At 40.8% G+C, this 15,986-nt stretch overlaps 1 protein-coding gene across 1 annotated transcript in view; it reads left to right on the top strand.

Annotated features, from left to right (window-relative positions):
- SERINC5 (serine incorporator 5) overlaps nt 1-5,569 on the top strand; it is a 116,742-nt gene extending 111,173 nt beyond the window's left edge. The window contains exon 12 of the mRNA XM_049866760.1: nt 1,468-5,569. Coding sequence (XP_049722717.1) covers nt 1,468-1,615 — 148 coding nt within the window. The 3' untranslated portion in view covers nt 1,616-5,569. The remainder of the gene's footprint in view (nt 1-1,467) is intronic.
- Nucleotides 5,570-15,986: the final 10,417 nt, after the last annotated feature.

Here is a 15,986-nt window from a genome sequence, read left to right as displayed (position 1 = left end):
GTGGTGTTATTTTTTTAACTTGCCAACACATGAAAGACGTGATTGCCTGTGTCACTATATAGAGATTCAGGAGTCCCTGAGTGGTAGAAATGGTTAAGCACTTGGCTGCTAACTGAAAAGAGGTTTGAGTCTATCCAGAGACACCTCAGAAGAAAGACCTGGCCATCTACTTCTGAAAAATCAGCCTTTGGAAACACTATGGGGCACGGTCTTACCCTGACACGCATTGAGTCACATGAACTGGAATTTACTCAATAGCAACTAGTTTCATAGAGATTCATTTATTTTGTAAGGTTCAGTCTCTGATTATTCATTGATTCAACAAATATTTGAGTGGCTACTATATGCCCCACTGTTCTAGGTAGTAGGACCTATGTTGTAGTGGGAGAGACAGATTGTGATCAAAATCAAATACAGTGAGTCAGATGGTAATGAGTATTGGGAGAAAAATAAAATGGGGACGGGGAATGAGGAGAGCCTGGTGGGGCTCAGGATGGTGGGGTGGCAGTTTCAAACAGTGGTCAGGGAAGACTCACTGAGAAGATGTCTCCCGAGCCTCCTCCTGAAGGAAGAGAGGGGGGAGGTTTGTTGCTTTCATGCTTCCAAGTGATGCTGACTTGCTTAGGGAATTCCTGGAAAATTGGGCTCGGGAAGCTGAAGAAAGGATGGAGGGTGCTATAATCAAAAAATAAGTAACAGGTGTGGACGAGGATGTGGAAAAATCAGACACCTCACACACTGCTGGTGGAAATGTAAAGCGGTGTAGCCACTTTGGAAACCCGTCTGGCAGTTCCTCAAATGATTGAACATAAAGCTACAATATGATCCAGCAATTCTCTCCTAGCATTATACCCAAGAGAAATGAAAACATATATCCACATAGACCTTGTACATGAATGTTCACAGCAGCATCGTTCATAATAGCCAAAAAGTGAAAACAATTCAGATGTCTATCAAATGTTGAATGGATAAACAATGTCACATGTCCATACAGTGGAGTATTATCTGGCAATAAAAAGAAATGAAGTACTGTTACATGCTACAGCATGCACGAATCTGGAAAACAGTATGCTAAGTGAAAGAAGCCAGTCACAAAGGACCACATAGTATGTGATTCCATTTGTATGAAACATCCAGAATACACAAATTCATAGAAATAGGAACTAAGTTAGTGGTTTAGGAGGCAGTGGGGATGATGGCTAAAGGGGGTGTAGGATTTCTTTCTGGGGTGAAGAAATATTCTAAAGTTCATTATAGTGATGGTTATACAAGTCTATGAACGTAATAAAAGCTACTGAATTGTACACTTTAAATGGCTGAATTCTGTGGATGTGAATTATATCTCAATAAAGCTATTAAAAGAAAGGATGGAGAGAGTGGGAAGCAGGGAGACACTTGGTGGGTAAGGCCTCCCTACCCACTGCTGTCTTCCTGCTCTGACCACATCTGGATCTCTTGTTTCCCCAGCTATGAAAGTGCCAACATTGAAACGTTCTTCAGCGGGAGCTGGTCCATCTTCTGGGTCAAGATGGTGTCCTGTTGGATGTGTGTGCTGCTGTACCTGTGGAGGCTGGTCGCTCCCCTCTGCTGTCCCTCTCGACAGTTCTCCGTGTGAGGATCTGAGCAAACCCTGGGTTCAGCACACGTGCAGGCTAGAGTGATGTCCTTTGACCAAGTGTCCCACGTGTTTACACAGTGACTGATGCCCTCTGAAAAGCTGACAACTCCTGGCTAGCTTGAGTGGGTCTGAAAAAACTTTCAGCAAAAAATCTCCTAATTAGCTTTTTAATTATGAAATTGGAAAAGAAACTACCAGTTTCTCCTAAAGGACTTTTCAACCAGACTGATCATGGGTGATATATTTTGCCCCCAGATACTGGAATAGTGGTTACATTGATACTTCCCTTGTGTATGTTTGTACCACAACAGAGTTGGGGGCACAACATCTTTTCACAGGGATAATAGCCTATGTTGTGTGGCCTGTTGTTTTTCATTCTTAGAATAGAAATCATACCAAAACCTTGAGCCTCCTGTCCCTGACAGAATGCAGGCCTCTCTCAAGCTCCTCTGCCTCTGGAGCCCATGGCCTCTGAGGACCGGCCTCAGACTGCAGACCTCCTTGCTCACAGCTCCCTGGTATTCTTGGGGTCAAGGAGGCAGCACCTGCTTTAAAATTCCATCTACCCTTAGTGCAGTTTCCTCATGGCCTCCCAATGATGCCCTTTGAAATTGTGATAGTGGAAAAGACTTCACTTTTGCCCTGTCCCTTCCCAGAGGTACCCTGTCTTTTCTGGGCTCAGCATCTTCATTATAATGTGAAAAAGCACAATTTGCCATCACCCCCGGGTGAAATCCCCCTCTCCCCATACTAACACTGCTTGATCCAAGTTACTGCAATAATTATGACTCTGATTTGTGTTGTCTTTCACACAGTTCCAGAACAATACTCATGTTGTTTTCTTTGGAAGGCCATAATCCTTCATTGTTAGTGCTGTTAGTAATACGCTTAAGGACCTTAATGAAAAGTCGCTTCTTGACTGAAGCCTGTTGCACCCCTCTTTCAGTTGTTAAGGTCAGTCCCTGAGTTTCCTCTCCACCTTGAGATCTTTGAAATTGTAAAAGCAAAGGGCTTTTGTATTCCAGATCTGAAATGTGACCACACTGTTAACATCCATTTTGGTTTCCTAGGAGTAAAATTCCTGAGGCAAGGATCCCAGGCAGCAGCACCTCAAACAGGGATGACCAGTTAAGGCCTACTGTACAAGTAGTGGAAGTGACCAACTATATTTAGAAGAAGTAGTGGGGGAGGGGTGGGTGTGGGTATTTGATTAAGCTATGGACAACATTCACAGAAATTTCCAAAATACATACTCATGAAGTAATGTTCATAGCAGATTTGACTGCCCGAGAAGATGTCCATTTTCAGTGTCAATGTTCTCAGTCAGGGAAGAGGTGTACTCAGTGGGAAGCCCTTTGAATATACCTGTGGAGACATAGTAGGGACTCTCTCGTTAGTATTTCATGTAGGGATGGAAAGAATGCTTTTGGTCAGGTTCCCTGGAAAAGAGAGTCTGAGAATAAGAAGACTCAGCCTGGACCTTCTTTCTGTGCTACTTTTGAGTTGGGCAGAACTGAGTCCCAGTGAAGCTCGGCTCCAGTGTGCCAAAATGCTGACATGGGAAATTCTTCAAATTCTTCATTTGCCCTCCTTTGCCCTACTCCCAAGAAGAAAAAAGAAGGTGTGGTGTGGTGCAGAGACAAATAAAATGAATGGATTCCTTTAGGATCTTGCCTTACATTCAGTGTTTTTTTAGTTTTTGAAGGCACTCAATCTGTGTGAGAGAGAGTCTTGTTTTGTAAACTTTTTAAAATTTCCTTATTTGGGGCAGGAGGTCTTTGTGCTCAGCCTCTCAAAGATCCATCTGGAGTCACAAGATGAATGGCCTCCTGCTACCCTCAGAAACCCTAAGTAAGCCAGGGGGGAGGAGGAGCCCTGTGGGCACAGGCACAGGGAGCGCAGCCTGGGTGGTTTGTGTAGCAGGCGCTGTGGAGGGCCTGTGCAGTGATTGGAGCAATAACATGGGGTGGGGAGCTCCGGGTAAGCTCTGGCTCTGAGCAAGCTTAGGAAGCACCATGAGAAGATGCAGATCAAGAGCCAGGGTAGTACCAGTGACTAGTTTCATTATGTTTTCCTCCTGCTGAGGTCTAGTAGAGTCCTTGGTTTGCCCTTTCAGCTGGGCCTGGCAACAAGCTGGTTTGCCTTTAGAACCGGCACTGGCACCAGTTCAAGGTTAGGTGACAATGTCATGTATTCCTTGCCTGGCCCTTGTTGGCTTCCCTTCCCCCTAGCAGAAAAGCTCAGGAAAACAAATGAAAAGACATTACCAGTAGCAGGACTTTCGAAACTTCCTTCATCAGCCAGTCCAGCGAACCCACCTTTTCCAGCTCCTTAAGGCTTTTTTAAGGCTTGGTTTGTGGCACAGAGTTCCCCTTTGAAGGTTGGTCTGATGGAATGGAAGAACAGTCACTGTGATTTTTATCTTCAACTAAAAACATTAGGAAGTTTATCTGGCTGATCTAAAGAGAGATGGATGTGCTCTGAGGACCGAGGGCATATAAATACACCAATAAGAAGTTGACTTTAAGGATTACTAATTGTAATAACAATACTCAGGTGAGGAGTCAACATTGATGGGTTTAAGGAACCCTGTATTTTTATGCTGTTGTGATTTAAGAAACTGGAAAAATTGTGCCAACTGTTTTGATTTCCGATAATAGTGCTAATTTGATTAACTCACTGACAACTTTTTAAAAAGATAGACCTTTGTTTCTTACAACTTTTTGTATATGATTTAAAAAGCGCATTCCTAGAAGCTGCTGGTCAGACTTCTTTAGCTGTGAATGCCAAAGAAGAATTTTTAAAAAGCTGTATGTGTATGTTTCCTCCCTGCCATTTGTCTGACTTGGAGAAGATTGTAATACTCTTCTTTTTTTCCCTCTCGTGTTCCTAGTAAAACACTATATTGTGGGGGGAGGGGTATTTACGGGGATGTTGTTGTACTAGACCTGCTACCTGACTGAAGACCGGAGACTATTTCTCACATAAGCCTTGGGGAAAACCGTGCTTTGTCCTTATTGGATTGACCATTTTTTTTAGTAATACTGGCTAGTTAGTTGGTTTTGTTCTTGACCTCACAGTTTCTTGGGAAATGGTTGGAGAGAATTGCTTGCCAGAGGTATTTGGAGTTCTTTTGTAGGGTAGATTGTGTGGATATGGGTTTTTTGGAGGATGGAGTTACTGGGGATTTGGGGTTCTGGTTCCCATAAGGAATGGCTAACAGGAGAGCTCCCACACCACATTTTTTATTTCTAGTTCCTCAGAGAATCCTTCATTATGAATGACCTCAGTGTAGTGTTAATCCCCCCACCCACCTAGTATTGTCAGCCTTTGCCTTTTTAAGATTATGTACTTATTTAATTTTTTCTAGACGTTTACCACCATTGGTGCTTCCTGATACCCTTCAAAGGGAATCCTAGAGCCTGTGTTTCAGTTTCCTGGGCTTTTTTTCCCTCCTTTTACTGCCTTTCTAAATAGTACCTTATTTTGGTGTACACTTGTGTCATATCTTTTGGAAATGAAAGAGGGCTTAACCTAGACCTAAGAAGGGTTTAACCTTGTGTTAAGACCCTGCACACTGGGCCCTCTGTAATCGGACAGTGCTTTAGCCACTTGGCTAGTAGAGTTCTCTGTGGGTTAGTCTCCTTAACTTGCTAATAGAACTAACTTCTGATGGCTTTGTTCTTAAGACCGCCATGTTTTCTGCCATCGTCAATATATTTGTAAAGCCATCCAACATTTAGTTTAGTTTTGTATTTCAGGCAGAGATGGACTCTGTAATGTTGGACCTTCTATTTCACAGTAGTGGAGAGCTGTTTACACAGACCTTTAGAACAAATGCTACCCATTCTAAAGATCTTTCAGTAAATCAAATTTGCAGGAGCAGTGTTTTTGAAAGGGGAAAATATTTGGCTTTTACCGAAGAGGTATTTGTCTTTTTTTTTTTTTTTTCTCCACTATAAAAAAGCAAAATCCTTTAAGAAAAAAACTAAGATGGAGAATAACTGATAAAGAATGAGTATGTCCAGATCTCCTCCTATAGAAATTTAATCATTTATGTGAATAAGGTGATGAAAGACCTCTTTATGGTAATCCTTTGGAGTAAAGGGTCCTGGGAAATACTCTCAGGTAAAGAAAGTTTGCAACAAATGTATAATATATGTCTTAAGAGGTATATATAAGAAATTTAAGAGAATTGTTTTGTTTTTCTTTATTAAAGATTTACATTTTTTGCTTTTTTAACTTTGCAAAAAGAATCTACAAAAGTTTTATAGTCTTATAACTTAGGTGATAAGTTTTGCAGATTTTTTTAAACTTTTCTGAAACCAATTAGCTGTAGCCGAATTATGTGGTTATGTTTTGTTTATATTAGAATTTGAAAATGTAGTATGTGTAGCAAGTCTACTACTGTTTGAAATTTATAATGGTCTCTGAGGTGGTTAGGATTTTGATAACTTTTCATAGTTATTTTTCACCCTTGGCCACAAAGCCAACTATGGATTTATATTTGTTTTTAGAATGCTAATTTTTCTATAAAGTGTCTGAAGCTGACCAGTCTTTTCTTATGTAGAAAATGCAAAAATTGTTAACTCTGTACTTGAATAAAATTGAAAACCATGTTGTCTTTTATCCCTTCTGTTCAAATCCATTGCCATCGAGTGGATTCCAACTCATAGCGACCTTATAGGAGAGAGTAGAACTTCCCTATAGGGTTTCTAAGGAGTGGCTGGTGGATTTGAATTGCCAACCTTTTGGTTAGCAGCCAAGCTTGTAACCACTCTGCCACCAGGGCTCCACATCCCTTCTGTTAAAAAATCCACCCACCCACTCTCTTCTGTTAGATCTAGGTAATTATTTTCTCAAGATGTTGCCTTCAGATGTTATTCAGGCCTCTTAAGTATTATAAAGTTGGTTCTGACTCTTAAGAATGAAAATACAAACACAAAAACCCAAGCTTTTGGTCTTCCTCCTTGAAAACGTCTGGAATGCTTCCTTTTTTCCTCTCTGCTTTTTTTACTCTCCTTAGTCATCCAAGTTGCAAAACTAGAGAAGCACCAAGTTTTACACTGGAAAATTAACCCTTGTTGGAATGCAGCCACTCTATGGAGTTTAACCTTTGCCTTTCCCAGGAAACTATACCTGAATATCTTTTGGGTGCTTTGTCTGTGTTTTGAAAGAGGGTAGGTTTCAGTTATTTTGATTCTGCAAGTGTTTAAGGACACCTGGGTATTTTCTAGGAAGTACTGCTTTGGGTTGTTAAGTGCCTTCTAGTTGGTTCCAAATCACAGTGGCTCTATGTACAACAGAACAAAACACTGCCTGGTCCTGTACCATCCTCACAATTGTTGCTATGTTTGAGCCCATTGTTGCAGCCACTATGTCAATCCATCTCTTTGAGGGTCTTCCTCTTTTTCGCTGACCCTCTACACTGCTTTGGCCAAATTAAAGTAGCACATCCTTCTGGTCCAAAGGAAGCCTCTTTGGTTTTGGTCCCATTGCCCAAGTTAGATACAAATGATTATTGTGAAGTTAAAGAAATGCCCCTCAGCAAGTTGAGTGCAACAAATATCAGCATGGTCTAACTCTGACTAAGCAGTGAGCCAACAGCAATGAACAAAGTGGCCAGGTAAAATCCCATCAAGAGATGGCTAGACTGACCTAATGCAGGTGTTACAGATTGAATTGTATCCCCCCCAAAAAATGTGTGTCAAGTTGGCTAGTCCATGATTCCTAGTATTGTGTGATTGTCCACCGTCTTGTCATCTGATGTGATTTTCCTATGTGTTGTAAATCCTACCTTTATGATATTAATGAGGGTGGGATTAGCAGTAGTTATGTTAATGAAATAGGACTCAATCTACAAGATTAGATTGTGTTTTAATCACTCTCTTTTGAGATCTAAAAGAAGTGAGCAGAGAGACATGAGAATCTCAAACCACCAAGAAAGTGGCTACGGGAGCAGAGCGCATCCTTTGGACCTGGGGTTCCTGCACTGAGAAGTTCCTAGACAAGGGGAAGATTGATGACAACAGCTTTCCCCCAGAACCGACAGAAAGAGAAAGCCTTACCCTAGAGCTGGCACCCTGAATTTGGACTTCTAGCCTCCTAAACTCTGAGAGAAAACATCTGTTTATTAAAACCATCCACTTGTGGTATTTCTGTTATAGTAGCGCTAGATATCTAAGACAGAATTTGGCACTGAGAGCGGAGTGTTGTTATAACAAATACCTAAATTGCAGAAGCAGTTTTGAAACTCTGAATGGGTAGAGACTGAAAGTGTTTTAAAAGACTCTTGGTGGAATTACATCAAAGACAATTCTGGTGAGGACTCAGAAGGAAGTGATGAGCGTTGTTATACTGGAGACGGCACAGACTTCGAGAAGCAGCAGCAGGGAAACAGCAATAACACAGAAACGGCAGCAGCAGAACCTGGAGACCAGTGCAAGACGACACTGGTCTTGACCACAGAGCTAGAGAGAGAGCTGAGTACCTTTGCACAGGAGGCTTTCTAGGGGAATGGGGTGTCTCTGGCCACTTATTGGTGGAGCTAGGCTTGCTGACCCATAGAGCAAGAGAGCTGAGTACCTTCCGAACAAAGTTTACTGGTGGAGTGAGGATACCAACCTATACATATAATAGTAAGCATTGACACAGAAGTATTACTTTATTCCTCCACAATCCTAGAGTGGTTCTGCCCTATTTTATAGATGAGGAAACCGAGGCACAACCAGGTTAAGTAATTGGTTCTAAGTTACAAGTTAAGTGGTGGAGTCAGGAAAGAAGGCAGTCTGACTCCAGAGCACACACTCAGGCATTTTCCATAAGCAAAAAAGTAAACTTTAAAGAAATTCATACATGAAACTTAAAATAACTCACAGCTCCATACTGGTATTTCCAAATCTAATTACGTCATGTTTGGTAAAATCAGGACAATGAAAATGAGGGAATTTCAATAAAATATTTCAACCACTTTGGAAATCAATTTGGCACTTCCTTAAAAAGCTAGAAGTAGAACTACCATACGATCCAGCAATCCCACTTCACGGAATATATCCTAGAGAAATAAGAGCCTTCACACGAACAAATATGTCCACCCATGTTCATTGCAGCAATGTTTACAAAAGCAAAAAGATGGAACCAATCAAGGTGCCCATCAACGGATGAATGGATAAATAAATTGTTATATTCACACAATGGAATGCTATGCAATGATAAAGAACAATGAATCTGAAACATTTCATAACATGGAGGAATCTGGAAGACATTAGGCTGAGTGAAATTAGTTGCAAAAGGACAAATATTGTATGAGACCACTATTAAAAGAACTCAAATAGTTTCAACACAGAAGAAAATATTCTTTGATGGTTACAGGGTGGGGAGGGAGGGAGAGGGGTATTCACTAATTAGATAGTAGACAAGAACTATTTTAGGTGAAGGGAAAGACAACACACAATACAGGCGAGGCCAGCACAACTGGACTAAATCAAAAGCAAAGAAGTTTCCTGAATACAACCAAACACTTTGAAGGCCAGAGTAGTAGGGGCGGGGGTCTGGTGACCATGGTTTCAAGGGACATCTAGGTCAATTGGCATAGCAAACTGTATTAAGAAAACATTCTGCATCCCACTTTGGAGAGTGGCATCTGGGGTCTTACAAGGTAGCAAGCTGCCATCTAAGATGCATCAGTTGGTCTCAACCCACCTGGAACAAAGGAGAATGAAGAACACCAAAGACACAAAGTAATTAAGAGCGCAAGAGTCAGAGAGGGCCATATAAACCAGAGATTACATCAGCCTGAGACCAGAAGAACTAGATGGTGCCCGGCTACAACCAATGACTGCCCTGACAGGGAACACAACTGAAGAATCCCTGATGGAGCAGGAGAGCAGTGGGATGCAGACCTCAAATTCTTATAAAAAGACCAGACTTAATGGTCTGACTGAGACTGGAGGGACCCTGGAGGTCATGATCCCTGGACCTTCTATTAGCCCAAGACTGGAACCATTCCCAAAGCCAACTGTTCAGACATGATTGGACTGTACTATAAGACAGAAAATGATACTGTTGAGGAGTGAGTTTCTTGGCTCAAGTAGACACATGAAACTATGTGGGCAGCTCCTGTCTAGAGGCAAGATGAGAAGGCAGAGGGGGACAGGAGCTGGCCGAATGGACATGGGGAATACAAGGTGGAGAGGAGGAGTGTGCTGTCTCATTACGGGGAGAGCAGATAGGAGTACATAGCAAGGCGTATATAATTTTTTGTATGAGAGCCTGACTTAATTTGTAAACTTTCACTTAGAGCACAATAAAAAATTTTTTAAAGGAAAATGAGGGAAACTTTCGATCAGATGGATTGACACAACTGTAACAATGAACCCAAACATACCAACGATTGTGAAGATGGTGTGGGACTGGGCAACATTTTGTTACACATAAGGTCCCCATGAGTCAGAGCTTACTTGGTGGTAACATAAGGATTGAAGACTACAGGCATTTTACTCCACTGTTCTATATTATAATGGAAACCCTGATGGCATAGTGATTAAGTGCTGCGGCTGCTAACCAAAGGGTCGGCAGTTCGAATCCGCCAGGTGCTCCTTGGAAACTCTATGGGGCAGGTCTACCTTGTCCTACAGGGTTGCTATGAGTCAGAATCAACTCGACGGCACTGGGTTTTGGTTCTGTATTAGCATCTCATTTCTTCTACACCAAGAATTCTGTCTCTAAAACATACAGGATGGGGAGCCAAGATGGTGGAATAGACAGACCCTTCCGTCAAGCCCTCTTTACAACAAAGACCGAAAAAAACAAGTGAAACGAGTATATTTGTGACAAGCTGGGAGCCCTGAGCATCAAAGGCAAGCTTAGGCGACGAACTGAGGGGCAAGAAAGGAAGAGGCCATTCAGAAGTGGAGAGGAGTTACCGGACCTGAATCACAAGGAGCCCTCAGGCACCATTCCTGGAGCGGTGGTGGCGGCGGCGGCGGGCTGGTACTCGCGTTTGGCTGTAGTTTCCTCAGGGAGAAGCAGCTAGCACACAGCCTACTCACAACTCCAGAACCTGAGGAGAATGGCACTCTCGGTAAAAGCTAAGTACTTGTGTATATTTTAGCACACCCCCACACCCCCAAGCTAGCTTCAGCGGCTGAATCCCTGGGCCTGAGATAGACCCTGGTGAGCACCTAGAGCCATCCTCCCTGCCTTGGGGAAGGAAAAATTTGTAACTGGGGGGAAAAGATAATTTGCTAGCTCCATTAAATGGGGGGGCTCAGGACAGAAGCTGCTTCTGTCCAGGGATAAACCGTCTGTGGACCTTGAGCACCTTTCTCTTCTGTGTGGACCCATGTGGGCCTATTTCGGAAGAATAGGCCCTTATTGGCAAACTCCGGCCATTTCAGCTGTGTGGTGGAGAGGTGGGTGTTTGACGTTTGACATTGCTTTGCCTATTAAACAAGGTCCTCACCTACCCACATCAGGGATCTAAGAACTGGTAGCTCCACTCACCCAGCCACCCGCGAGAGAGTCCAAAGATAACTGGTACCTCCCAGTCCTTACAACCAAAAACTTTGGGTGCCCATGGTCCCTCTGCAGAGCCCACCCACCAGCACATTCTAGGGGACAGAGACGCGTTTTCCTCAGAGACACTTGGGGGCCAATTCTCAGCCCCCTGCCTTGTTCAGAGCGTGACCCCCTGCTGCAATCAGATACCGGTATATACACCAATCACCCCTGCCTCTCTAAGACTATAGGACAGAGCCTGTGCCACACACTTGATATCAGCTACCTGGAAACCTGAGCTGAATTCATACAAGAAAACTGAATGGACTCCTAGACTGATATACCTGATAACAGCTCTAGCCAGCTGGGGACAGGACACCAGAGCTCCAAAGGCGAAAATAATCAAGCTAGCTCACTCAAGCAATCGGTAGGGGTATACCAAAACAAACCGAAGCAAGCAACTGCAACACAGTAAGCAAGCATGAACTAATACAATAACTTACAGATGGCTCAGAGACAACAGTCAATATCAAGTCACATAAAGAAACAGACCATGATCACCTCAACAGGCTCTCAAAACAAAGAATCCAGGGATCTTCTAGATGAAAGTGCATTTCTGGAATTACCAGAGGCAGAACACAAAAGTTTAATATAGAGAACCCTTCAAGACATCAGGAAGGAAATGAGGCAATACACAGAACAAGCCAAGGAACACACAGATAAAGCAACTGAAGAAATTAGAAAGATTATTCAGGAACATAATGAAAAGTTTAATAAGCTGGAAAAATTCATAGACAGCAATCATAAATTCAGAAGATTAAAAATAAAATTACAGAATTAGATAACTCAATAGAAAGAGGAGCAGAACTGAGCAAGTAGAAGCTAGAATTTCTGAACTCGAAGATAAATCACTTGGCACTAATATATTTGAAGAAAAATCAGATAAAAGAATTTAAAAACATGAAGAAACCTTAAGAATCATGTGGGACTCTATCAAGAGAAATAACCTGTGAGTGACTGGAGTACCAGAACAGGGAGATATAATAGAAAATACAGAGACAATTGTTGAAGATTTTTTGGCAGAAAAGTTCCCTGATACGGTGAAAGAAGATATCTGTCCAAGGTGCTCATCGAACTCCACATAAGGTAGATGTTAAAAGAAATTCACCAAGACATAATCAAACTTGCCAAAACCAAAGATAAAGAGAGAATTATAAGAGCAGTGAGGGATAAACGAAAAGTCACCTACAAAGGAGAGCCAATAAGAAGTAGCTCAGACTACTCGGCAGAAACCATGCAGGCAAGAAGGCAATGGGATGACATATTTAAAAAACTGAAGGAAAAAAATTCCCTGCCAAGAATCATATCCATCAAAACTGTCTCTTAAATGCGAAGGTGAAATTAAGACATTTCCAGATAAACACAAGTTTAGGGAATTTGTAAAAACCAAACCAAAACTGCAAGAAATACTAAAAGGAGTTCTTTGGTTAGAAAATCAATAATGTCAGGTATCAACCCAAGACTAGAACACTGGGCAGAGCAACCAGAAGTCAACCCAGACAGGGAAATCCAAAAAAAAAAAAACCCAAAACAGGGTAACAGCGATGTTATTATATAAAAGAAGACAACATTAAAATAATAAAGAAGGACTAAGAAATGTAATCATACACCTTCTATATGGAGAGGAAGATACTACGATACAAAGAAATAAAAGTTAGTTTTAAGTTTAGAAAAATAGGGGTAAGTAATGTAACCACAAAGGAGACAAACCATCTTACTCATCAAAATAAAATACAAGGGAAAAATATAGACTCAGCAGAAACAAAATCAAAAACAACAAATATGAGGCAAGGACAATATATAAAGAAAATCTACTCAGCATATGAAATCAAGTGGGAAAAAGAAACTTAACACACAAAAAAAGACATCAAAATGTTACACTAAATTCATACCTATCCATAATTACCCTGAATGTCGATGGAGTAAATGCACCAATAAAGAGACAGAGAGTGGCAGAATGGATTAAAAAAACAAGATCCATGTATGTGCTGCCTAGAAGAGAGTCACAGCTTAGACTCAGAGGAACAAACAAACTAAAAGGATGGAAAAAATATATCAAGCAAACAACAATCAAAAAAGATCAGGAGTGGCCATATTAATAATGACAAAATAGGCTTTAAAGTTAAATCCATCAGAAGGGATAAGGAAGGACACTATATAATGATTAAAGGGAAAATACACCAAGAAGATATAACCATATTAAACATTTATGCACCCAAGGGCAGGGCTGCAAGATACATAAACTCTATCAGCATTGAAAAGTGAGATAGACAGCTCCACAATAATAGTAGGAGATTTCAACACACCACTTTTGGTGAAGAACAGGACATCTAGAAAGAAGCTCAATAAAGACACGGAAGATCTAAATGCCACAATCAACCAACTTGACCTCGTAGACATACAGAGAACACTCCACCCAACTGCAACCAAGTATACTTTCTTTTCTAGTGCACATGGAACATTCTCTAGAATAGACCACATATTAGGTCATAAAGCAAGCCTTAGCAGAATCCCAAACAGTGAAATATTACAAAGCATCTTCTCTGACCATAAGGCCATAAAAGTGGAAACCAATAACACGAAAAGCAAGGAAAAGAAATCAAACACTTGGAAACTGAACAATACCCTGCTCAAAAAAGACTGGATTATAGAAGACATTAAGGATGCAATAAAGAAATTCAGAGAATCCAATGAGATTGAAAACACTTCCTATCAGAGCCTTTGGGACACAGCAAAAGCAGTGCTCAGAGGCCAATTTATATCAATAAATGCACACATCCAAAAAGAAGAAAGGGCCAAAATCAAAGAACTATCCCTACAACTTGAACAAATAAAAAGAGAGCAACAAAAGAAACCCACAGGCATCAAAATAAGAAAAATTAGAGCAGAACTAAATGAAATGGAAAACAGAAAAACAATTGAAAGAATTAACAAGACCAAAAGCTGGGTTTTTAAAAAAATCAACAAAATTGATAAACCACTGGCCAAACAGACTAAAGAAAACCAGGAGAGGAAGCAAATAACCCGAATAAGAAGTAAGATGGGCGATATTACAACAGACCCAACTGAAATGAAAAGAATCATATCAGATTACTATGAAAAACTATACTCAAACAAATTTGAAAACCTAGGAGAAATGGATGAATTCCTAGAAACACAGTACCTACCTAAACTAACACAAACAGATGTAGAACAACTAAATAGACCCATAACAAAAGCAAAGATTGAAAAGGTAATCAAAAACTCCCCACAAAAAAAAAACCCTGGTCTGGACAGCTTTACTGCAGAGTTCTACCAAACTTTCAGAGAAGAGTTAACACCACTACTACTAAAGGTATTTCAGAGCATAGAAAAGGATGGAATACTACCAAACTCATTCTCTGAAACCACCATATCCCTGATACCAAAACCAGGTAAAGACACCACAAGGAAAGAAAATTATAGACCTATATCCCTCATGAATGTAGATGCAAAAATCCTCAACAAAATTCTATCCAATAGAATTCAACAACATATCAAAAAAAATACTTCACCATGACCAAGTGGGATTCATACCAGGTATGCAGGGATGGTTCAACATTAGAAAAACAATTCATGTAATCCACCACATAAATAAAACAAAAGACAAGAATCACATGATTTTATCAATTGATGTGGAAAAGGCATTTGACAAAGTTCAACACCCATTCATGGTAAAAACTCTCAGCAAAATTGGAATAGAAGGAAAATTCCTCAACATAATAAAGGGCATTTATACAAAGCCAACAGCCAACATCACTGTAAATGGAGGGAGCCTGAAAACATTCCTACTGAGATTGGGAACCCGACAAGGATGCCCTTTATCACCACTCTTATTCAACATTCTGCTGGAAGTCCTATCTGGAGCAATTAGGGTAGATAAAGAAATAAAGGGCATCCAGATTGGCAAGGAAAACGTAAAAGTATCTCTATTTGCAGATGACATGACCTTATACACAGAAAACCCTAAGGAATCCTCAAGGAAACTGCTGAAACTAACGGAAGAGTTCAGCAGAGTATCAGGATACAAGATAAACATATAAAAATCAGTTGGATTCCTCTATACCAACAAAAAGAACATCGAAGAGGAAATCACGAAATCGGTGCCATTTATAGTAGCCCCCAAGAAGATAAAATACTTAGGAATAAATCTTACCAGAGATGTAAAAGGCTTATACAAAGAAAACTACAGTACACTTCTGCAAGAAACCAAAAGAGACTTACATGAGTGGAGGAACATACCTTGCTCGTGGATAGGAAGACTTAACATTATAAAAATATCTATTCTACCAAAAGCGATCTATGCATTTAATGTAATTCCGATCCAAAATCCAATGACATTCTTTAATAAGATGGAGAAACAAATCACCAACTTCATATGGATGGGAAAGAGGCCCCGGATATGTAGGGCATTACTGAAAAAGAAGAACAAATTACTTAACCTGATTTTAGAACCTATTATACTGCCACAGTAGTCAAAACAGCCTGGTACTGGTACAACAACAGATACAGGGACCAACGGGACAGAATTGGGAATCCAGACATAAATCCATTCACATATGAGCAGCTGATATTTGACAAAGGCCCCAAAACAGTTAAATGGGGAAAAGACAGTCTTTTTAACAAATGGTGCTGGCATAACTGGATATCCATCTGCAAAAGAATGAAACAAGACCCATACCTGACTCTATGCACAAAAACTAACTCAAGATGGATCAAAGACCTAAATATAAAATCTAAAATGATAAAGATAATGCAAGAAAATATAGGGACAACATTAGGAGCCCTAATA

The sequence above is a fragment of the Elephas maximus genome, chromosome 2 (genome assembly GCF_024166365.1).
Source record: "Elephas maximus indicus isolate mEleMax1 chromosome 2, mEleMax1 primary haplotype, whole genome shotgun sequence".
Lineage (NCBI taxonomy): Eukaryota > Metazoa > Chordata > Mammalia > Proboscidea > Elephantidae > Elephas > Elephas maximus.
Note: the sequence above shows the minus strand (reverse complement) of the source record. Positions and strands in the feature narration are given on the sequence as shown.